This window comes from Brachionichthys hirsutus, chromosome 10 (genome assembly GCF_040956055.1).
Source record: "Brachionichthys hirsutus isolate HB-005 chromosome 10, CSIRO-AGI_Bhir_v1, whole genome shotgun sequence".
Lineage (NCBI taxonomy): Eukaryota > Metazoa > Chordata > Actinopteri > Lophiiformes > Brachionichthyidae > Brachionichthys > Brachionichthys hirsutus.
Window position 1 is genome coordinate 10,698,696 of NC_090906.1, and position 24,123 is coordinate 10,722,818.

At 44.6% G+C, this 24,123-nt stretch overlaps 1 protein-coding gene across 1 annotated transcript; it reads left to right on the top strand.

Moving 5' to 3' along the window:
* Positions 1–1,320: 1,320 nt before the first annotated feature.
* LOC137900795 (protocadherin alpha-C2-like) lies at positions 1,321–12,420 on the top strand. The gene is made up of 4 exons (XM_068744937.1): positions 1,321–3,864; positions 5,761–5,819; positions 7,202–7,287; positions 12,068–12,420. Exons 1-4 carry the CDS (start codon positions 1,321–1,323, stop codon positions 12,379–12,381), a joined length of 3,003 nt encoding a protein of 1,000 aa, XP_068601038.1. The 3' UTR covers positions 12,382–12,420.
* Positions 12,421–24,123: the final 11,703 nt, after the last annotated feature.

Consider the following 24,123-nt stretch of genomic DNA (forward strand, 5'->3'; position numbering starts at 1 on the left):
TAATTTTGCATGGGCTGCATTCGGCGCACCATCCGCGTCTATGCTTCCTCCGCCCTATAGACTAACCATATATCATGTCTCTCTTCCAGCTATAGAGGAAACGAGACTTCTGCTCTGTGGTCCACCACGGGCATCTTAAATACGATTATGTGACCTGACAGTCTGAGGTCTCCCTCCCGCTGACAGTGTTCCGTGCGGAGGGAAGGTTGTGATTGTCAGTGCGATGCTCCCATTCTGCTGCGCCATGCCCAAACGCGCTCCATGCGCTAGGCTGCGCCGCACAATCGCTACCGGCAAATTCGCCATCCGTACCACTCCAGCACATGCAAAGGCGCGGGGGGGGGCATGAGCCAGTCTACATATGACCTGGTGTTTTTCCGCACATGTGCTATTTTGGTGGAGACGTTCATCTTGATTAGACTCCAATGCAGGTTGTCTTTGACCTTCGATTCGAAGCAACAGCATCCAGACACGTGACGCCGGTAAACCGAGCGTTTCGGTCACATCCCACCGTGCATGCGCCAATAATGTGTCGCGCAGCAATTCCGCTGTTGAATTAATGACGGGCACGTTGTTTTGTGTTGTGTTACCGTTACTTATTTTGGAGGTTCTTGTGCCTGTCGTCTTTACGCAGCCAGACCCTCCACCGACATTATGATGGAGGGATGAGAGGAAAGAAGAAAAGGGTGGGGAGCTGCGCCACAATGAAGATGAGTGAGCCGGAGTCTGGGTGCGCGCAAGGGTGGGATAACGAGTTCCAAATGTCAAGTCAGCTACATTAATTACTCAACTTCCGGTTAATGTTTACAAAATAACATAATAATATATATGCAGCAAAGTTTTAGGTTTTTAATTATGAAATACTTTGACTTATAGCATTATAAGCTTGGAGTGCTAAATACGTTCTTTCATTTTTTGACCTCTGTCAAGGGAAAAACTGAGATTGACGAGAAGTATAGCAATTTTATTCTGAAACATCACAAAGTTCCTTTCCGGTTTGGTTTTGTCATGTTTCGACTGCTTTGACTGATCTCACAGCTCCAGCGGCAGCGGAAACACGCCCGTCAGCAGCGCGCATTGGAGACACACACAAACACGCACACACACACACGGAAAAAAAAAAAAAATCACGGACAAAGGAAATATGGGCGCGCTGGAAAGAATTCACCTCAGCCGGGCAACACAATGGACGATCCGCTTCTGTTTCATTTACCGGGAGACCAATTAGCCCACCTTAATGAGGTGCTGGGACGGGAGATACTGCAAGCTGAAACGGCGGAGGGCTGCGTTTAATCCGTCTGCGGATCCTACGAGCTTGCGATGGCTGTGGCGGGGATATGCAACTGGATAGGGAACAATGTGCCTTTTTATTTTGTGATATTTTCCTTATTTTGTGGCCTTTCGTTTGGACAGTTGCGTTATTCCATTTCAGAAGAACTGGAAAATGGAGCGCTGGTCGGTGATCTGGCGCACGACTTGGGGCTGGATATTCGAAAGCTCAGTGCCAGAAAAATTAAGGTAACCGCCAACGGCGGCAAGCGCTATGTGATTGTCAACCCCAAAAATGGGAAATTGCTTGTCAATGAAAGGATCGACAGGGAGGCGCTGTGCGACTCGTCCATCACCTGCCTCATCAACCTGGAGGTGCTGGTTGAAAACCCCACTGAAGACCACCGCGTCGAGGTGGAGATTTTGGATGTCAACGACAATTCGCCGCAGTTCCCTAGAGATGAGTACCAACTGGAAATAATAGAATCTGCGTTACCGGGCTCTCGTTACCCGATTGAAAACGCCCAAGACCCAGACGTTGGGTCAAACTCAGTTCGTGTGTACCAGCTTAGCACAAATGATCATTTTGCGCTGGTGTCTAACAAACCGTCCATGAATACAAAGCACATCGAGCTCGTGCTCAAAAAGCCCCTTGATCGTGAGCAGACGCCTTATCACCAGTTAATCCTGAGTGCTGTGGACGGTGGGACGCCAGAGACATCGGGCACGGCTAAAATCAATATCCGTGTCCTGGACTCGAATGACAATAATCCCACATTCGACAACTCGGTGTACAAGGTGAAACTGCTGGAAAATTCTCCCAAAGACACTCTGGTGATTAAGCTGAATGCGGTTGATGTGGACGAGGGCACGAATGGGGAGGTGTATTACTCGTTCAGCAGCTACACCCCGGAGAGGGTGAGGCAGATGTTCAGCATGGACACTCATACCGGAGAAATACGAGTCCGGAACAATGTCGACTACGAAGAAACCAACTCCTACGAGATGTACATCCAGGCAATGGACAAGGGCCCCGGAGCCGTGGCGTCCCACTGCAAGGTGGTGGCGGAGGTGGTGGACGTGAATGACAATGTCCCTCAGATAGTGCTGTCGTCTCTGTCCAGCCCGGTGAGGGAGGACGCCCGCGCAGACACAGTCGTGGCCCTCATTAGCGTTACCGATCGAGACTCCGGAGCCAACAAGCAGGTGAGCTTAGAGATCCCAACTGGCCTTCCTTTCAAGATCAAGTCTTTCAGAAATTACTACACTCTGGTTACCTCAGCCTTCCTGGACCGTGAGACCACCGATGCCTACAATGTCACTCTGAGTGCCACAGACAGGGGGACCCCCCCTCTATCCTCGCAGAAGACCATACAGGTGGACGTGGCTGATGTTAACGACAACCCGCCACGATTTGAGCAGACTTCCTATACCGTCTACGTGGGTGAGAACAACGCCCTGGGGGCGTCTCTGTGCACTGTGAAAGCTCAAGACGCGGACATCAAAGAGAACGCGCGCATCACCTACACAGTGCTTAACGACAACAACCACGGCATCCCTGTCACCTCGTATGTGTCTGTGAAGGCCGACACAGGGGAGGCTTACGCCCTGCAAGCCTTCGACTATGAGTCACTGAGAGAGTTTCACTTCCAGGTCAAAGCCCAAGACGGGGGCATCCCCCCACTCAGCCGCGTTGCCACAGTCTACATCTACATAATGGATCAGAACGACCATTCCCCGCTGATCGTCAACCCTCCTCGTAACGGCACCCGGTCCTTGGAGACGGTGCAGAAGAATGCAGAGCCCGGTGCCTTGGTGACCAAAGTGGTGGCCTATGATGCCGATGCTGGCCCAAACGCCTGGCTGGTGTACGTCCTCGACACAGCCACCGACCTGGACTTGTTCAAGGTGCACGAACACACCGGCGAGATCAGAACAACTCGCAGGATCCAGGAGGACAACTACACCTCCTTTGCTCTAACCGTTGTCGTGAGGGACCATGGGCAGCCTGTCCTCTCCTCTACCGCCACCATCAACGTGGCTGTCATGGAGGTGCCTCCCAAAGCGGCCCCTGACCCCAAGAGAATCATCCGACCTCACAGCATGCTGCTTTTCTCCAATGTGACCCTCTACCTGATTGTGGCTTTGAGCGCCACCACCTTCGTTTTCCTCGTCACTGTGGTGGTGCTGGCTATCGTCCGCTGTCATGCCTACTGCACCCAGCCCGGGTCCTGCTCCCCTTGCTGTGTGTCACAGAAGCCCCCTCCAGACGGCGGGAGCAGCAGCGTGAGCGCTGGTGGGGGAGGCGGCGGTGGAGCTGGGGCGCAGCAACCCAACAGCAACGTGGTGCTTCGGAGAGACCTGAAAGTGGAGCCTCATTACATCGAAGTGCGCGGGAACGGTTCCCTAACAAAGACTTACTGCTACAAGACCTGCCTGACAGCCACCTCTGGCAGTGACACGTTCATGTTCTACAACACAGGACGTCCCATCAGCGGCACCTGGGGCAGCGGTGCCGACCGCTTCTTCACAAGTGGAAGCGGATTTGTCCGCAGACTGAGCATGCCTGATGCTTCGCTGCAAATGTGCCCAGAGGTGCGTCATTACTTTCCTGTGTTTACCTTTGTCTATGTAGCTGTGGGGCCCTGACTCATCGTGTTTACAATATTAATGGCTCTAATGAGGATAATGTTTCTAAAACGATATCAGACCCTTTTAATGTACGTGCTCAACATGGCTTTTTTGTTGCTGTTGTCATATTCATCCTGTGCTGCAAATGAATTTACTCTCGCAGGCCTCCTTCTACGCTGTGCTCAGGTCAAACCCCGAGCTCACGCTGTGAGTGTCAGCTCTGATGCTTTTCAGGGTCCCGTGTGGCTTCTGATGATTCAGAGATCTGTGTTGCAGTTTCACACTGAGAGCGTTAAATGCATGGCCTTCACTATCTGTGTTACGAGTAAGACTTACGCTGCAGCAGTTGGAGTTAAATTGCCGTGATTCAAATCCAGCAAGACTATTTCTTGCTGCCTCTGATGATGAGAGAGACACAATGCGGTAAACTATAGGTGGATTTATACAGATCGCCGTCATTGTCAGCCAGCACCATCAACGTGGTAAAACCAAACAAGCAAAGAGTGGAGATGACAACGATGCAGATAATCAGATGATAAAGATCAAAATGTTTTTTCCTTATATGAGCATACTTGCTTTTCTTAATTTGATGTTTTTATTTTCTTTTACGAGACAGAGGTCCATGACACTGTTTTATATCTTATTTTTTTTAAACCTGTCATTGAGGCAAAGGCTCATATGATTAAGAGAGTATCTCTGGGATGCATTATTTTAATTACCAGGTGCCAGCCGCTGGTACATTAGTTATGAGCGACTGTCTTAGCAAGTCGGGTGTAGCAGTGTAAATTAAATTAACCTTCAGCCTCTGTTCCTCGGCCCTGCAAATTAGATTTACTCCAAGAGGCTGGGTCTGCCAGCACAAAATAGTTCCCATCTGAACTGAACTGAGGAACGTAATGTGCCATCTTTATCCGGGACACTTGCGTCAAGGCTGCAAACCACATGGTGCTGGCAGAATTATCTTGAATCGCAATATTCATAGTTGTTTCTGGACGGTGCATGTGCAGCATCCATTCATGACGAACATAATTATGAAACAGCGAGACATAATTAATGGCCATGAAAGGCAGTCTCATTAAAAATGGGACTTTTGACCCCACAAAATGCACAGGGTTCTAATTACAGACAAATGAGCTAGAGTCCTATTATTCTTAACATGTTGACTCATCTTTATGCTATTAAAAATAATGATATTTAAAATGCATTTGAATATTTAGGCGAGTTGTTTTCATTTCCAAGCCTGGTTTTAGGCGAAGGATCGTCAAAAAGGTTGTTTATTAAAGATGATAAGAGAGAGAAGATGAAGTTACTAAAAATCTAAAATCTTATTATCTGATGCTTTACATTCCACCAGATATGACACCTTGTCCAAATGGCTGCTTTGCTCTTTGCAGGCCAGAGCCACAGGATGCAGCTGTCCTGCAGGCAATAATTTTCCACAAGTCCTCTGGGAGTTCTGAGCACTCAGCCCCGGTTCATCAAGAGCAAACAGATTTACTGAAGTTGCACTCAAAGACACACAACAGCAAAACAAACACACCCACATTTTTGAAAAGGGTCTAACTCTCCCAGATCTCACGTTTATACAGCGGAGTAATGATGAGGCTGTCCAAAAAAGGCATCAATAAAGCTCTCAGTTGTGGCCTTTTTAAAATTTATGTGTGTGTGTGTGTGTGTGTGCGCGCACATGCTCTTGCAAAGGACATGATTGCAGCGTTCCTATCACATCCAGAGCTGGGATGTGTATCATGATTAATTGATGAGACTTTGGCCCAGCCGGGCTCTACAATGTACGAGATCAAACTAACCTCTCTCCCTCTCTCTCTTTCTCTTTCTCTCATATACCTCATGCTCGCTCAGCCAAAAGCTCCAAATGCTGACTGGCGATATTCTGCATCTTTGAGGGCAGGGGTGCAGAGGTAAGCATTTTCCATACTAGGCTCATTTGCAACTTTTGATCATGACATAGAAGTTACACCTATTCATCCCGCCGTCTCCACCCAGGCTTTGCTGCAGGCCCTACTGGAATGTGCAGCTCACGTCAATTAATGCATAGAGCACCGTTCCTCTGCAGCGTAATGCAATATAGGCCATCGACATTCTGAGCGTCGCCTCCCCCAGTTACAGGCTTTACGCAGGATGCATGAAGGACAAATGAGCTATGACCTTTCTCAGATTATCAGATGTGCACGTGCTTCTGCGTGTGCACAGACAGACGCTCAGTGTGCGCATGTGTTTCAATGTTTCTGTGTGTATTTCTGTGGGTTTTTTTTTTTACAATTTATCCAGTGATGAGGTTCGGCAACAGAAAACAGAGGACATTTCAAACTCCAGTCATTGTTGTTAAAACACTGGATGCTAATTTAATACAATGTCGTAAAGGCGTTTAACATTACATGGCTTCCAACAACGCTTACCGTTCTGCTGTGAATTTGACTGCATCTCCATTTGATTTAATTTGATATTAATGTTGATTCATGTCATCATGATATGGATTAACATGAATCATAATTGCAATTTGCTGCTGGCGTCTCCGATATGGCAGGGGCTCTACGACACGCGGGGATACATTTGATCTCTGAGCCTCAACTGGAACGTATCACGCGACACACAGCAGGTAGCACCGACTTTACTGACCCACACTCCTGGTGCAGTTAATGGATGAAGAGAACAGCAGGCCCATCTATCCCATCTTATTCTCACACATTAAATCTGCACCTTTGATTATGTAATAGCAGAAAACCCTGCACTGCTCAGAGTGTAAATGTAAATGTTCACGATGAATCAGTGCTCAACAAAAGTGTGTTTGCAGTTTAAGGTCGATGCAGTGTGTGCTGCATTGCAGGGTAAGTCATCCTATACAGCAGGCTCTATATTCATTATGGATGTATAGGAGGGGGGGGGGGGATTCACCGCCTTGGCTAGAAACTGGATGTCTGCCTCTGGCTGTGTTTGTGTTCATCAAAGCTTTACACGAACTGAAGATTTAAGATCAGTTTTAATGATTCTATGCGACCGTACGTCCACACAGTATGCTTCTGTTAGTGAATATTATGACTGCCTTCCTTGTTTCAAATAACCATCTTCTTCTGTTTTCACTTTGCTTTGTTTCTTTAAAATCAAATCAGTAAAAAAAAAAAAGATTTACACAGAAATATCCCCCTGAGATATTAAAGAATGGATGTCCTTTAAATTGTGTTTTGTAACGCTGAAATTATAATAGCAAGGCCACACCTCATAGCACAGAGGTTCATTTTGGATTGCTGTTTCTCAGTTTTTCTGAATGTGTTCTGCCTTTCAGTGCGGTCCACATGGAGGAGTCCTCTGTGATGCAGGGTGCACAGGGGATGCTGGTCCAGAACTGGCCCACGGTGTCCAGCGCTGCAGGTGAGCAGAAGGTCGAGTCCAGTTCTTTAAATATGTTCATTTGAGCCATTGAAAAATGATTTGTTTGCCAGGACTGAGAAATGACGTTATAATCATGTAAATGATAGAGAAACACGGAGCTGTAATGATGAGGCTTAACGTTATACAACGAGCCGCCTGTTGAAATTAGAGTGAAAGGGCGTAACATTCTGAATGAACATTTCATTGGGATTATTTCAACAAATAAACAATGTTGTTGATGCTGGTCATTCTGGCGCTGTTCCTTCTTGGCATTCCCGACTGGCTCCTTCAGCCAATCCTCTTCCTCCCAGCTGTTGCAAGCTGCAGTGCTCTCAGTGTAAACAGCCCCAACAATTTTCCAGTGCTGGTAAACAGTATCCAATGATAAGAATTATACCAACAATGAAGGTTACCACAGAGCTTGCAAATGCATTTTCATTTTAAGTGTCACATTACCCACTTACACATTTGAATTAATTCATCCATTGCCTTAATCATCATCATCATCATCAATCCATGGCTTCCACCATGGATTAAAGAGAAGTGTCCATTGAATATCTACATCGTCTTGGGGTGATGCTCATGCATACGAAGCTTAATTTAGGTCCCTAATGCCTGAGGTCTTCGTGCAGAGCAGTGCTGTATCCGCCCCTTTTAAGCAGCTGGCAGCATGGAGGAGTTGCTAAAACATAAATGTTAAAAAAAGCAAGCAATTTCGAACAAGAAACTAGTCGTTCCGACTAGGTGGCAACATTTAAAACATGCAGCGACACAAGCGGAAGATGTTTGTGCTTGGAAACATTGTGTTCCTGAGGAGGATTATTAGAGAGACAAGCTGTTCCCGTTTTTGGCATTGGTGTGCAGAAATAATATGAGAGCAGCTCGATGCACAGCCGTAGGACTTGCAGGTTGGTCTACTTTGTTGGGGCTTCACTGTGTCACATTTAAATGTCCACAGTGAATTGCTATCATTATGAAGTTGTCCGTTATGCTGTGATGTGTCTAAAAGCGGCTCCCTCAAAACTGTGTTTATATAAGTGACCCTGGTCCAGATGAGGAGACATTTGTCTTACGCCAGAGGGAAAGAGACGTTATTATCAGTATGTCAAGAGACAGCAGTAAAAAAAAGAAAAAGGGAGAGATCCTGTGACATGAAGCAGTTTAGGGGTGTGTTTTGCTCCAGCAACATGTTTTTTTTCTCAATATGCTTTTTTTATTATTGCGAAATATAAAACCTGCACCTCTACTGAAACAAACTAGCAGTGATGGGGTTAATTTTCCTGCAGAAAAAACACTGATAAAGTCATAAATGATAACAACACACAATTGAAATCATTTTTGCAGCTTCTGTTTAGATTTTTCAAGAAAACTTTTCAAGCCTTCCAGGTTTAAGGGTTCAAAAGGCTAAAACAGAGGAAGGAAAGGAAGAGGACAAATAAATGGGGGGGGGGGGGGGTAAGAGGATTGGCAGATTCCTGCAGTAGTGTTGTTGCTAGGGAACACCATGTGACCTGTTGCCTGGCAACATTGTCTAACGGAGAGATTGCTGCAGCGACCGCACCCTCCATCAGTGGGAAGTGGGCGAAGGCAGTTTCTATGGCAACCAGTCACATCTCTGAATGGAAGATTTATAGACAGAGTGGGGAGCGGAAAACAGAAGGAGACTCGGCAAGGGCAGGTATTAAGAGGAAACAGGGTAGCAGGTAATTGAGGGGGAATCATCTAATAATGAGATGTGTCCCTTTAAAAAAAAAAATAAAAGCATTACACTGTCAGATTTGTGCTCCAAAGTGCCAGAGGGATTAATTTTAGAAGGAACTGTATCCTGGATGAGACAGGAAATAACATAGCCTCTTTTAAATGTAGGACACCAGGTTACATGAAACGGTGCTTCAGACACCCACATATCTACGGCAGGTGTCATAGCAACATCCTCACTGACCCGCTTACCAGCAGTTACACGATAATCCATCTCAAATGCATGTTTGCTATGAAATATAGGCTAATGTGAAGCAACTGCAGAGTTACAAATAATCCTCCGCGTTGGAGAAACCGTGGCACCAAGGAAGCAAAGTTCTGAGTCGTTGTATAGGCTCCTGCAGGCACTGGAGGGATCTGCTCTTTATGATTTATTTATTTATTCTTTTCCACATGCAGGCTTTGACACATGTATCATCTCAGATTAATACCTAAATCAGGATTCTAATTAACGGTGTCAGAGGTTTGGATTTGTCGCAGCCCATGCAGAGAGCCCTGGGATGTCCCAAGATGCCGAGACAATAATTCAATTTATTTGACTCTGCTCAGCCACTTGACATTTTGGCTCAGTTGGTCACGCAGAGGGATTTTTAACTCATCGAGCGCCAGCCGGACTGTTGAAGGGAAACATTTACATTGCGATAACAAAACAGGAATGAGTTTGCAGCTTTGCCAACTTTGCAAACCGACTCTACAATGATTTGTATCCTATACATCTACAAATTGTCCAGTACTCCGCTAAGTAGGTCATAGCTCAGAGTAACATTGATTCACACTCATATTGATCACATTAAGATATTGGTATCTTAAATTGTTTTATATTAATACCAAACCGTCCTGGATTAAATTTGAAATGTGTTTTCAGTTTACAAGGAAACATAAAAAAAAATTATATAAAAAAAGACTCTTTGTAGATGTTCAGTCAGCTGCTTTACACGACTGTCCAAAAATAGTATTCTCAGACTCTTCTGACAAACTGTCGAATCACCATCTTTTAAATAGCAGCATCAGGTAAAACTAAATGGTTATATAAAATGGAGGTGCGATGCAATGCAAACTGTTACTGGTCCAATAAGCTGTTCCACACTATTTTGCACATCTTTAAATCACAGGCTGTCTGTTCAGTTTATTTTAGGCATGGCTGTCCTCCTCCACAGGAGAAGCAGTCCTGTCCTCCTCACTGAGCCAGGGAGAGCGACTTGAATGGGACTCGTTTCAAATACCGGATCCTCTTCCCGTGTTTAATACCCAGATTAAATACAAACAGACAGACCGTACCATCAAATGTCATTATCCTAGGAACCAGACTAGTATTACAGTATTAAAGAGCTAACTCCGCTAATGATAAGATAAGATGATAACATCTGACACTGACTAATCATTAAACAAGCTAAATTACACAGGTCAATTAGCTGCACTTGGATTTTATTTTATTTTATTTTTTTTTAAGAACATGTCAAAAATTATGTAACATGAGAGGACATTATCTCAGACGAAAAAGCTACGTTGAATGTCAAAATCCTCGCCAGTCACGGCGAGACATCCTTTATTTATCGCGGTCTTTCACATGCTAATTTTTTAATGTCACTTAAAAATGAACACTTCTATTTTTGCAAGGGGAAAATAAATGTTTCATGCACGTCTGTGTTCATGTTACGGTGGGATGTTGCTACTCGTGTCTTGATATTAAAACCTTAAACTTAATACAAGTGAACAATAAAAAAAAAAAAAGACAAAGAAAGAAAGAACACAGTCCAGTCCAGTATGCTCCTTTGTGTTTAATAAATTAAACTGGAATTTTTGGGAGGAGATTGAAGATTTTTCATCCAAAAGGCTTCTTCAGTTCTGAATGGCTGGTGGGGAATTGTATAATATGCATTATGTATCTGTTAATTACAACACTGCTCCTTCACAGCATCACATTTACATCGTAAGACCTGATCAATGCTCTTTCGCTCACGGCTCCATCATGAGCTCGGTGGTTAAACTGAGCAGCAACGCACATTGATCCATCGTTCAAGGTGACAGAACCCACAACCTCTACGCTTCCTTATATCCGTGTGTATCTGACAATTGATGAGCTCATTGTTGCCACTCAGTTGGACGAAGTGTGAAAAATAGCTTACATCCCAATGGGATGGTCATTGAAACCATTTCGGTGCTCTAGTAATGCCATAAATAACCTACAAAGAAAAATCAAAGAGAATTTTTTTGCAAGGGCCTGTATTTGATCTAAATAAAATCCAGACTGAAAGTAGGTCATTGCAGAGGGAACTGGTGTGGGCCTGAGAGCACCGTGTCTGCAAAACCCACCCACCCCCATCTTCCTAACTGCCTCGATCCCTCCCTCTCCCTTATTCCTTTCTCTCCTTATCTCATCTAGTGTCTTCTTTCATTTTCATTCTGACATCTTCAACTTTTTGACCTTAATAGCTGCGTAATAGATGCGTCTCATTTTCCCTATGCACAATATTCTTTAATTGTCTTTTTTTTCTGACTTACTATGCATCTGTCACATCCAAGCCTCGTTTCTAAATGTTGAATCCCTGTCTCCGGCCTCCTGTGAGAGCGCCATTTAATCTGCTGCCATCATCCAAATACAAATGCGAATCATAATGCCAAGTTTAACATCCCTTTGGTCTAAAGGTTAGTGCCTTGGAGTGTTGCCTGAATTGCAGTCCTATAACAAATGTCTACTCCCTGTGGCTGTTGCTCCATTTGGAATTTCACTGCCCCCTTTTGCTTAATATGTCAGATTTCATGAGCATCTTAGAAGCCAAATAAATAAATCTGAAAAAGGGGGAAAGCATTGTCGGCATAAGAAGCAGATACTGAGAAATAAAGGTACCGGTAACCGGCTGCAGATGGTAGTTTCACATGTTACTATAGAAACATGACAGCTGTTGAGATTTTCTCATCTAATTGTTGGCAAGAAAAAGAACAAGCCATTTTCAGTTGGTGATCAAATACCGGTAAATAATATCAGACATGGTTTCCCTGTTTTTTCATCCTATCTGCGTAGACGGAGAGGGTGGAGGGGAGCTGTCCCCCCCAGTGGGTGCGGGAGTCAACAGCAACAGCTGGCACTTCAGATATGGTGCTGCACAAGGCTACTGCCCTCAGCAGCCCCTGAAGCCCGGGGAGATTCCTCCTGAAGCCTTCATCATCCCCGGATCGCCGGCCATCATTTCAATCCGACATGATGGCGGCCCCGTGGACGACAAAGGTGATTTCATAAGCTTTGGCAAGAAGGATGACGCCAAGAAGAAGAAGAAGAAGAAGAAAGACAAGAAGGACAAGAAGGAGAAAGGAAAGGATGATGGGGGTGATGACTAGAGAAAAAGGGGTGAAAACAGAGCCACAAACGAACCAATCACAGAGCCAGAAAAAAAATACATATTATAGAGCTGAGGGGGCCTCCTTGCATAGACATGGTACAGTTGCCAAATCCTCATTAGACCAGGTCTGACTACTCGATCTATATAAACTTGATTTAAAAAAATATATATCTTTCTTGGCTCATTTGGCCCATAATTTTGGACTGCAGAAGTCCAAAGTTTATGGTAAATGTCTAAATTTAAGCAGAAAGGCTTTTATTAGACCCCCCACCACCACACACACACTCACACACACGCGTATCTGAGCATTGTCAGCCAGGGTCACCCACATCTCGGTCTTTATGCAGTCCCCTTCCTTTTTGGCTCACCTAGTTGGAGGTCAAGCCAAATTAAATACATGAAACAGAGGCTTTTGTTTCCAGTAGTATGGAGGCCTTGTAGAAATTCAGAAAATGTGGTGTTTTTAAAAAATTAAAAAACGAAGAAATAAATAAATGAAATTGTAACAACATACAGTACGTATGCAATTAGCAGGATGAAGTTGCTTAGACAAGCAGGACCACACTCGAATGATTCGCTCTTTTTCAGTGTAACATGGCACATTGCTGCGGCTGAGGCCGAGGGCCTGGACGGGGTTGCACCAACTATGCGCAAGTTTGTTCCCAGGTTAGGATATACAGTAGATGCTCAATGACTGCCAGATCATTTGCAGTTTGCTAGTTACTAAATTAAACGAGGGGGGGGCTGTACAGCCGATGCTAGATGCTATAAACATAAGATTAAAGATTAGGAGCCAGTCAGTCCCCTGCTGATGGGTACAATAACACATGGACTTGTAGTTGACTAGATTTGCAAAGAAAAACTAATTGGAAGGAAGAATACAAAATATTTGACTCTTAAAGGACGTAATTAGTTTTACTTGTTTAAATCAATTCTCTACAAATCCTGCAAAAAATTCAGGCAGCTGCTGGTTTCACTCAGAAACGAAAGACCAGAGACCCAAATCATTGTTTCAGCCTGAAGGTGCATGAATTTAGTATCACATTTCCATTCAGGAAAAGCTGGTCTCGACGTTTTCATCTTAAAATTTTGAATGGGAACCAGACTGTGCCTGAAAAAACAAAACAGTAACCAGTCATTTGTAGAAAATAGGTGTAAACATCCAAAATATTTCTCCAGTCCTTTAAATTACAAAATTGCTCAAGATTAAAAATAAAGAAAAAAAAATACGTGCAAAAAACAAAAAAGAAAAATGTTCAAAAAGAACAAGTAAAACAGTTTGCTTTACTGTTAGTGAGTGCAATTGTGTAACTTTGTATCATTTGCACCTGCTTTATGGCTTGCTTAACTATTTAGTTGTTACTTAAGGTTACGTAAAAGACTCGTGGTGCCGCCGCTTCTGCTTTAGCGATGCTTGATTTGGGATCACTTCGGATCCCGCTGGGGAACCGAGACGTGCAAGCTGATGCAACCGGCCCCTGACCTTGTCTCTTGGAACATGGCGCAGGTCAATGGGGTCTTGATCCCATTGTGTAGCAGCACACTCGGTGTGAAACACATACACAGGACATGCACGTGACAACAATACACACACACACACACACACACACACACACGCTTCTGGAATCTCCAAGACTAAAGGCCAGGGTTGTTCTTGATATTGGAGTGTATTATATGAGCGGGACGCAGGAGCGATGCTTATTGCTTCATTTCTGTCCGAGCCGGATCCCTCTTCTTCTGTCTATGAATGTTAAGTAGTTGTTCTTCAAGCCCTGCACCGCTGCCTCGACTGCTTCAGTGCTTGTAGGATTTGCTTGCCCCCGCTGCCTGTTTTCTCCCTCCGCTCCCGTTCCTTCGATTCAACACGGTTTGATGACATCTTTCAAGTCGCCCTCCCTCATTGAACGCTTCCATTATAACACGCATATTTGTGTATTTTCATATTTACAAATATGAACATACACGCGACGTGCGCCCGCAATCGCACGTCTTTTACGTGGTTTCTCCCAGTGTCTCATCTGATCGCTTACTGCCGACGCCCCCGTCATCCCTCGCGTTGGTTCAGCGCATCGCTATGTAAGGATGTCTGACAGGTTAGCAGGAACTGAGATTCAGCCACGCTGGATCTGATGAGACGAGACGGCGAGGCGAGGCAGAGCTGCAGAAACGGCAGCCATTGTGATGTGTCGCATTGATAAAAAAAAAAAAAGAGTCCACGTTTGCAGCTCAGCAGAAGTGGAAAGAGGCCTGACCCAGAAGCATGGGGAATTCACTTAAGGTATAATGAAGGTCAGACCCTGTTGATGCTGGTTTTTTGTTGTTGAGAGGATGCCCAATATGTTACATGGTGAAACCAGAGCAAATGATACCAGCAAGTAATACATTAAATCCCTGCACATAAACAGTGTTGCAGTGATGGAAGTGTGAACTATGAGAAACCCTCAGCTTCTTTTTGCTCTGACATTGTGAAACCTGTTAGAGAAAGAGACAGTGGGAGCTGTTGGAATAGCATCAGCAGGATGAAGTGTGCCATAAACTCTCACATCTGTGTTCCTTTTCTCAGACCACCGTTACCAGTCACAGTTAGAGGTATATAAGTGCTGCTTTCAGGCTCTGTCCCTCTCATGACCCCCCCATCCTTCAGGTGTACTTATGTGCTATCGGATCACCAAGTGGCTGTTTGCATGTTATAAGCAAAGGAAACAGATACTATATAGATACTATTTATACATAGATATGGTTTTTTTCTTCCCCCCCCCCCCCCACTGGGAAATGCATATACGTCTGATTCTCAAAGACACGACATCTACAGAGAACGACATTCATACCCCCCCCCCCCAATGCTATTGGAACAGTATCCTGTGGAAAAATCCAACTTTTCAGATATACATAATGCTATTGTGTGTGTTACGTTATGAAATTTCACTTCTGTTTTTTTTTCCCCCTTATATTTTCCATCAATAGGAAAATCTACCCATCAACTGGTGTTGGGCTTCAAAATGATGATCAAACAAATACTATAGCTTTCCCTGTTCCAGTAGAATAAAAAGCAAAAGATAAAAAAAAAAGCCAAAACTCATAAAAAACTGTGAAAAAAAACTCGATGTATTCTCTGCTTGTGTATAGTGAATGTTCCTCGGTTTCTGGGTGTGGCAGTGGGCAGCACACGCCAGTGGACTGTGACAGTGTGGATCTCTTAATATGGTTGTTTTTTTTGTACACCTGCTTCATCATTGTAAAGGTGATAAATAGTGATTCTTATGATTTAATCAATCTGTAAATGTGTTTTGTTAATAAGTCACAAATAAAGTTTTTCTTAAATATCTTAATATTTTGGTTGTGGACTGACTTGATTCCAACTAAAGATGGTCTGAAGTGAGAGTTAGAAGAGCTTCTTCCTCTTTTTACGCTTCCTGTTTGCAGTTTAATTGTTGGTACTTTATTTATTTTTTATCAACTCTTCATCCAAAGGTGCAGCTTCCACAGCTGTCTTTCGGATTATTTATTTAACTGTTCATCAAATGTAAGTGAATGATGGAAGGTAATGTTTATTGCCATTCTATAGTATCAGAGTATCCAGGATACATGTAATAACCCAAAATCCCAGGAAGTAAACCATCAGTGACTTTTAATAAATAAATATATACAGTATATTTGTCCTCCTATAATTTTCCATCATGGAACAAAACATTCCTTCTTGCCATGTTAAACTATTTACCAAACTATTCATTCATGTTGGCATTAAAGCTCAATCACCTCGCTAACATCTCAAGTCCCACTCAAACAAATTAACGCTTTTGTTGTTTTTTGCAGGATCGACTTCTCACACTTTTAGAATACATTTGAAGAATTTTCGTTGTTACAGTTGCGTCGGAGGAGGGAGAGTGTTGACGTCTGAGCCAGAGGCTCCATCTGCCTGCAGACTGGGGAAGTGGTTCATTCGAACCGCCCTCCATCAGCAGCACTCAAAGGTTCACATGAACCTCGCTTGCAATAATCTCTGGTCACTTACTGCCACCTAGTGGTCCAACAGGACCACACTGAATGCAAGAGGCAATTAATGTATTCCCCCTTTATTTTTGCTTTAGCCTTTATGTTTGTCTAAGCAGCCGCAGTAGCAGCTGGATTAAATTAAATCACTGCATTAAATTATTGGTACATAAATATCCAAGATGAAAAAGCCCTGGTTTTCAGCGATAGAATTAAAATACTCTAATAATTAATCATACTATAGAGCACAGAGGCTAAATAAAGTTAGGCATTTTTCTATTGCCTCTTCATACAACTATTTTTTACTATTTTACATTTATTTTTTCTTTACAGATAATTGTTGTAAATATTCCTGCATTTTCCAGCTTTTCAAGCACAGTAATTTACACACGGTCCCTACCCAGTGATGCAAGTCACTTCCCCCTCTCTCTCTCTCTCTCTCTTTCCTTGCTCTCTTTTTCTCCACCCAGCTGTGGATCGGGATGCATCAGTGCTGGAGAGGAGGGTAGTGGCAGAAATTACAGAGGGGATGAGGGTGTGACAAAAAGAGAGAGAGAGAGAGGGGCAGGAGAGAGACACGATAGAGAAGAGAACATGTAAGATATAGCAGGACAGTGTGTGTGGGAGGACAGCATCCTGTAGCACACTGCTGTGTTGTGAGTCTGAAGTGAGCATGGAGCAGCAAAACACACAAACAAACAAAAAAAACAGGAGAAGACGCAAAGCGGGGCACAGCTTGGTTTAATGCCTGATCAGTAAAAGGTAGATTAATCCAGACTCAGAGCATAACAAAAGAGGAGCTCACCGAGGAGCACTGCTTTGCAGAACTGACCGGCTGCAGACGGCTTTGAGTTCGACTTCTACCACCAAAGGATTTAAAGCATGAAGGCAAAGTCAACCCAGACCTGCGAAGGGTGCAAATCAGGAGGTGGGAAACTGGCTCCTGAACTTGAGAAGCTGAGACGACTTGCTGGATCAGGCAAACGCTCAGGTATGTTCACTGGACAGAATCACTAATGCATAGAGGAACACAGTCCTGTTGAAGGGAGAATCACGGCGTATTAACGTATGAAGTTGTCACTTAGTGTTAGGTGGCAATTCTGACATCCGTGGACGAGGGCTGGTTGGGGAGGATGGAGGGAGCTTTTGTCAGGATATGTTTGCTTTAAATTCACGTCGGGTTAAACTTGCGAGGCACAAAAACGCCGTGTTCTTCAAGTAATCAAACGTCCTTAGACAAAGAGCTACAGAGTATCACCTTGGTTTTACATTCCACTCATTAAAATGATCTCTGCAGGCATTTGCACACATGCAAACACACAAAATGTGTGAAAGGATGATCCAGCTGAATGCATGCTCGGGGAGTCTGTGTTGTAGCAGCACTTTATACGTGATGGCTTCCTTCCAAGGTGAGACGAATTTGGAGGACAACACAGAGAAAACTGCTCGCCATGACAAACATTTCAATGAGGGAGAGTTCAACACTAGAGCTACGCTATCAGGTTTTATACAGACACCGAGAGGGTTGTCTGTGCCGTTGCGTTTGAAATGCTAATATAATATAGAAGACTTGTTGTGACAGCTTCCCCTTATTCTCTGCTTTAATAGATTCTCATTCCTATCGCTCGGTCAGTCACGCCACGTCGACATAGTTTAGAAACAAGGCCGTAAATCCCTTTGTCTTATCTCAACTTTGCAATTAAGGCCTGACAACTCCAGCTATCGTTAATTTCTGCAGTGTTTGGCGTACTTCCTTGTCTCGGTTGGAGCTCTGTTCGTTGTTTCGACGTATTCTGCTTACTCGTGGGTTTCTTTTACAGCATCAAACTCAAATGCCTTCCTCTGCAAACGTGTTCCTCTCTCACTTTCAGACTGATGTAATGGTGTGGAAACGCCACTGCTCTCTTGCTCGATCAGACTTCTGAGGATGGGGAGACGAGCAGCAGACCTGACAACTCCGGTTCCAGTTTTGGGTGTCCCCGCCCTGGTTGGAGTGCGTGGCTGGAGGACGACATCGGGTGACAGAACTCTGCTGCAGACGTGGGGACCTCAGTGTAGCGTCGGCATTCAGACGTCCCCGGGAATAGGCAGACCACCAGCCGCACAGCAAACAGAGTTAACCCTCTCCACGCCGTCAGACAGCGTTGCTCAAACGCCCAACAGCTGCATTGCTAAGGAAACGGAGTTCAAGGAGATATGGCGACTAACTGGAAGAGACAAGGAGAAGAGGGCAATTTTAAAACAGAAAAGTGGGGAATCGAGAACCAAAAAAGAAGTTACTTTCAAAGCTCATGAGTGCGAGACCGCCCAGGATGTGACCTGCAGCCAGAGGAACTGTAAAGGGAATTACTGCTATGCCAGGGCAATCAAGACCAACCCACGCTTTGCTGCGGATGCAAGTGGCGTCAGGCTTAAATTGAAATCCGCTACTCGCTACGCTAATGGCAGTGTGGTCGACTCAGAGGCGATGGGTGGAATTAGTGTCGATGGCGGTGACGCAGCGCCTGTTAACAGTGCAGCCTCTCATCGAAGATGCAAAACCCGAGTGGAAGGTCATTACGCCGAAGCGTGTGGGAAGGTGCTGCTTTTATCTGCTGCCCAAACCTTCAGCATGCCAAGAAAGCTATGCAGCCACTGCGGTGGGAGTCAGTCCGCCTCCGCTGGGGCCACGATGGGGAAGAAGAACTCTGCCGCTAATGGCTGCCTCGGTGAAAAGGGTCACACCTCGCTGGCTGCCACGCGGTTCCAGATGCCCCGTGGGGAGAAAAACCTCAAACCAAACTGTCGTGAAATCTCTGACAGAGACAGCAGGACGCACTTTACGGTGAATCCACGACTGATTTATCTTAGCGAAGAAGTCGAGTATCAAAAGAGTCAACACCCGGCATGCCCAGTACACTCTAGAAGCAATTTTATAACTGCAACATCCAGTCATCCCGCATCTGCCTTGGAGACAAAAACGATCACCATCACCAAAGCCACCATCGAAAAAAGCCAAGATGGTTCCAGTCCGAAAGGTCTTGCAAAACCACCACAGCATGGTGGTAAGATGACCCGGCCGGTGAGCCTCGTGCTGACTCCACAGACGGCCACAGCTACCAAATCAAACAACCCACATCCACACACTGATCCTAACCATGACTCAAGAACCCAGCGTGATGTCACTCTGACACCTCCTCGTTTGCACGTTCCTGTGGCTCTACCTGGAAGCACACCCATTGCTCAAACGCATAAAACGGTTAAGACCTTTGATGCCGACAGCCTGCCGGCTAAAGTTCTGCACATGATGCATGCGACACAAGCAAACGATACAACAAATACAACTACTAGCCCTCAAGTGAAAGTTGCATGCCCCACCGTGTCGCTGGCGGCTGAAGCATCAGACTACTGTCGTAAACTGGAAACGACGTCCCAACCCCCTCCTGTGAGTCCACAGTGCACTTCAGGTGATGCGGGTAATAAACCGAGAGAAAAGCAGTGCTCAAATATTGACAGGAAACAGCCCTCCAAAGCAAATGATATTGACATGGTTGTGAACTCAACTGGGTCGCCATGCCCTCCTCTCAGCACGTTGAATGCTAATGCAGATGGCATCGCACATAATAGCTCGAGGCATACATCTGTGGTGGCACAAATTCACCCAATTCAATCTAAATGCTCTAATTCCGAATCTATTCATGCGTCTGCGGCATCTCAAAAGACAAGCGGTGATGCAACAAAACCCCTCGACTCAGGGGCTCCCTTGCTTTCAAGTGCAGATCCCATATCTCCATGTCGCAGCGCTCGATGCGAAAGTATAGCCCTCAGGAACTCTGCCATTCTAAGACATTCCTCTCCCGCTGCTGCTGCTGCCTTTTCATCAACGCTGACAGGAAACCGAAGGCGTGTCTGCGTATCAGGTAAAACAGACACAACAGGGCAAAGCAGAGGGTGTAGCGAAGCGGCCCGCGAGGGTCGGCCTTATTATAAAGAAGGCACCGCTGCCAGCGACCCTAAATCAACCGCCATTCCCATTAGCCAGTCGTATGAGGATGAAGCCAAATCCGATGGTAATGTAATTAATGAATTAGTTGCATACGTGTCAAAAGAACACGAGAATTCTAATTTGTCACGGGTCACTAGCCGTCAGAATTATGTCTCCCTAATCAAGGCGAGCAGCTCTTGTCTGCCGGGTTGCAGAAACACAAATCAACACAGGCTCGCACATCATCGAGGATGCACCGAGGCGGGATGCACCGAGGCGGGACGCGGCATGGCGAGCCCACCACTAAAAAAAGGCCGGGGGACAGATCTGAATACAGAAAAACATGCCGGGGTTTTATCATTCAGGTGTCAGAACATTAAAGTTAAGCCCGGTGCAGACGACCAGACACCCTTTGTCCCAACACAAGGGAGGTCCGAGCCCCTTGTCTCCAGCTCACATGTGGATCCCATCAGCGAATCTTCAGCCCACAAAGTCACTTCACCACAAGGACACACTGTTCAAGAGACGTCTTTCACAGCGATGTCTCCTTTTAACAGCGAGGGAAAGCTTTTAGCGCACGCAGGCCCTGAATGTGAAGCCATACCGCCTTCACCAACGAAACCATCGCCGTCCCATCCGCGTCTCCGGTCCTGCAAGGAGGAGGAATTTGCTAGGCTGGATTCAAAGGTTGGCGTCGCTCGCCCTCAGCCGGGCCCAGAGGACGGCGGCCCGGCTCACTCCCACCCGGCTGGGGTCGGCCTGCTGTTGCCTCCTTCCCCTCAGTACTGCAGATCAGCAACACTACAGCAGAGGCTCGAGACTGTCGAGGCCAGCCTGGCAGCCAACAAGGACAGGATCACGACTCTGCTTAACGTTATCCATGACCTGGAGATGTGCCACACTCCAGCCAGCTGGTAAGAGTGTGTGTGTTTCTTACTTGTGTTTCATATAGGATTGCAGCATTTAATCCACATTGTTGATTAAACAATTAGCTTTTATTTTAAGCACAGCAGTAACCCAGCGGGGTGGATTTATTAACCTACTCTAAATCCGGTCCAGCAGAATTTTGGTTCAGGGAATTACTGAATGAATATCCTGCAGTGCTGATCTTTGGCCTTCCAGTGACTCGTCGTTTTGCATGAGTCGTCAGTGAATCTGTGATGATTTAAACAACAACAACAACAAAAAGGTTTATGTGTGTCTGCAGGCCTGCAAACACGAGTACTGTGTAGTACTGCACTGTAATAATGATCTGGTAAAATAATAAACTATGACAGATCCTGGTCATCTCCTATGATGCGGTGGAGTAAATACAGAGGTAATCTGTTTGTCTTTAATGAAACTGTTAATCCTAGAATTTAATATAATACATAAGGTGTATTTTTTATATATATATTCCATTTGAATGCAACAAATCATCAGTTTCTGCTGGAAATAAGCCCCACACAAGTGAAATTCATTACGATTTGTATATTTATTACATGATCTGAGCTGCAACTAAAATACTTCCTGTGATTTGTACCTTTAAACATGTTGCAAGTTTCCAAACAGGCCTGGAAACTGTTTCATTTCAAGAGGGCATGTCTCAGAGAGATTTATTTAGCCATATAACTCTTCTGAGACAGATAAAATTAAAACCACCTCTTGGCAATGTGTCCCTGTCAATCACTCTCCGGTGAGCTAATAAGTTGTGACTGCCTCTGAGGTCATGTTTCAGAATAACCAACTACTAATGAGCACCCGATGTCTGACAGGGTGCATTTCATACAGCTCCTTGCTGCCAATGGTCTGATTCGATACCAGACATAAAAGACGAGCGGAGAGGACATTAAATTGTGGATTGGGAGAGAGGAGACATTTTAACATTGCTCTTATATATCTGCTGTATGGAAAGTAATTCATTCTGTGTTATCCCAGTTGGCGCTGCTACAGAAGTGGACAGGACCTCAAGAACTGCTCAACATGTCAGAAGACTGCTTGTATTGTCTATAGGTGAGCAGCATTTTTTGTCTACGAGCAAAGTTTACTAGAGCTCGAATTCAGCTCTTGCACTAGATTTATTATGAATTTATGAGACAAGATTGTTTGCATTTAAAGCATTCCCATGAGAGACATTATGAGGATACTAAGAAAATGATCCATCCATCCATTTCCTTGTAAAACGAGACAACCTCAATCGTGCTTCATCTGCCTTGCCGGTGATGGCCGTTGCTGGAGACAGGCGAGAGGCGGGGTACACCCCGGACAGGTCCCCAGCTTATCGCATGGAGAAATAATTTAAATAAAAAGCAATATTTCAGAATGCATTGTTTTGAAAATATAAATGTGACAGGAAATATAATTTGATTCAGAACTACTTTGGCAGGCAAAATCCAACAGATGCATCAATGAAATCAAGGACAATTTCAGGAAGTGTCCTTTACATGAGACAAACAATTCAATTAGGCCTGGCCCATTTGTCATTTGCCTTTTGCTGGGCAGTTGTCTGCCAGACTGCTGCCTTCATTGCACTTTAAATTAACGACTCACTGTACGGGCGGCTTACCAAATGAAAATCCCCACACTGCTCATTTGTTTCTACTTCATATTAATACATAGGGAAATTACATTTTCCTCTCTGATCGAACCATAAATCTTTCTTGAGCTTCTGTGAAACATATGCAATGATAATACGCGACTTTATTCACAACAGAGCAGCTTAATGGAGATTCTCTGAGATTCAGGTTGGCAAAAGAACAGGTTGTGCTCGAGCAGCCTGCCTGATTGATTTATCATGATTAATTAAATGTCTGACTTTACTGACATTCTTCTTATCGCTTTTTATTTGCAGACGAGGTGGATAAATTTCACATAGAAATGAGATGCATTGCATGTCGAGGTGAGGTGCGAGAGGCTGTGGAAATTATGTAAAGAAGTCCTCTTGAAATGAGACTTTTGATATTTTCATCATTCATATTCCATCTTTCATGTCGGTTTGCACCCATTAGCTGAACCGTTGCATCAGATGAAGCCATTAAAAAAATTGATAATAAAAAACTATTGTCTCAGAAATACAGTATGTGGAAAGAGTTTATGAAAGGCCAAGAAAACGAAGTCTTCACATCATATGTGTTAAAATAAAAAAAAAGCCTCATTCCCTTCAAAGCAAAGTCTGAAACGTCTTTATCCTGAAATATTCCAAACAGTCCTCTTGATGTACTTATTTTCAAAACCTCTTTTGCATGACAAAAAGATGTTGCATAACTTGATTTGCTGACTGGAATCTGGTCCATAAAGGCCAAGCGGATGATAAGGAACTTCAAATAAGATGTGCCTTCAAGGAAAAAGAAAAGAAAAGGTGATATCCTGCCAGAAAGTCACCTCGCTGCATCCAATCAACTGCTGTGAACGACAGTCCTCCCACATGAAGACGACCACGGTCGCTAAGCAAAGCGTTGTCAAGTTTTAAAAAACGCAAATTGGATCTGAGACACAATTTCTATTCTTTGGCAAGAGCTGATTTTTTTTACATATTCTGTTGTGTCACATCTGTGTTTTCTTGGGTTTTAGTAATTTTGGCCTCCGTGTCTGTCTGTCCAGTGTGGAGTATGACTTCAGGCAGCAGGAAAGACGGTTCATGGAGGTTCTGAATCAATCAGCAAGAGGAAATGATGCTTTCTCCATGCATCAGCCGTTGAACTTTAGCCTGCTCAGAAAAGTCCTCATTAAGAACTTAAAAAAGTCAAAGATGAAAAGCAACAAACTGTATAAGACTCTTTTCAAATCCCTTCCCAGGAAAAGTGTTGA

What these genes read in the sequence shown, in the direction of transcription:
- LOC137900795 (XM_068744937.1), top strand. Translation starts at nt 1,321, where the DNA reads ATGGCTGTGGCGGGGATATGCAACTGGATAGGGAACAATGTGCCTTTT. An exon ending in TTGAGGGCAGGGGTGCAGAG is followed by an intron (nt 5,820 to 7,201) that starts GTAAGCATTTTC and finishes TCTGCCTTTCAG; the next exon opens with TGCGGTCCACATGGAGGAGT. An exon ending in CACGGTGTCCAGCGCTGCAG is followed by an intron (nt 7,288 to 12,067) that starts GTGAGCAGAAGG and finishes CTATCTGCGTAG; the next exon opens with ACGGAGAGGGTGGAGGGGAG.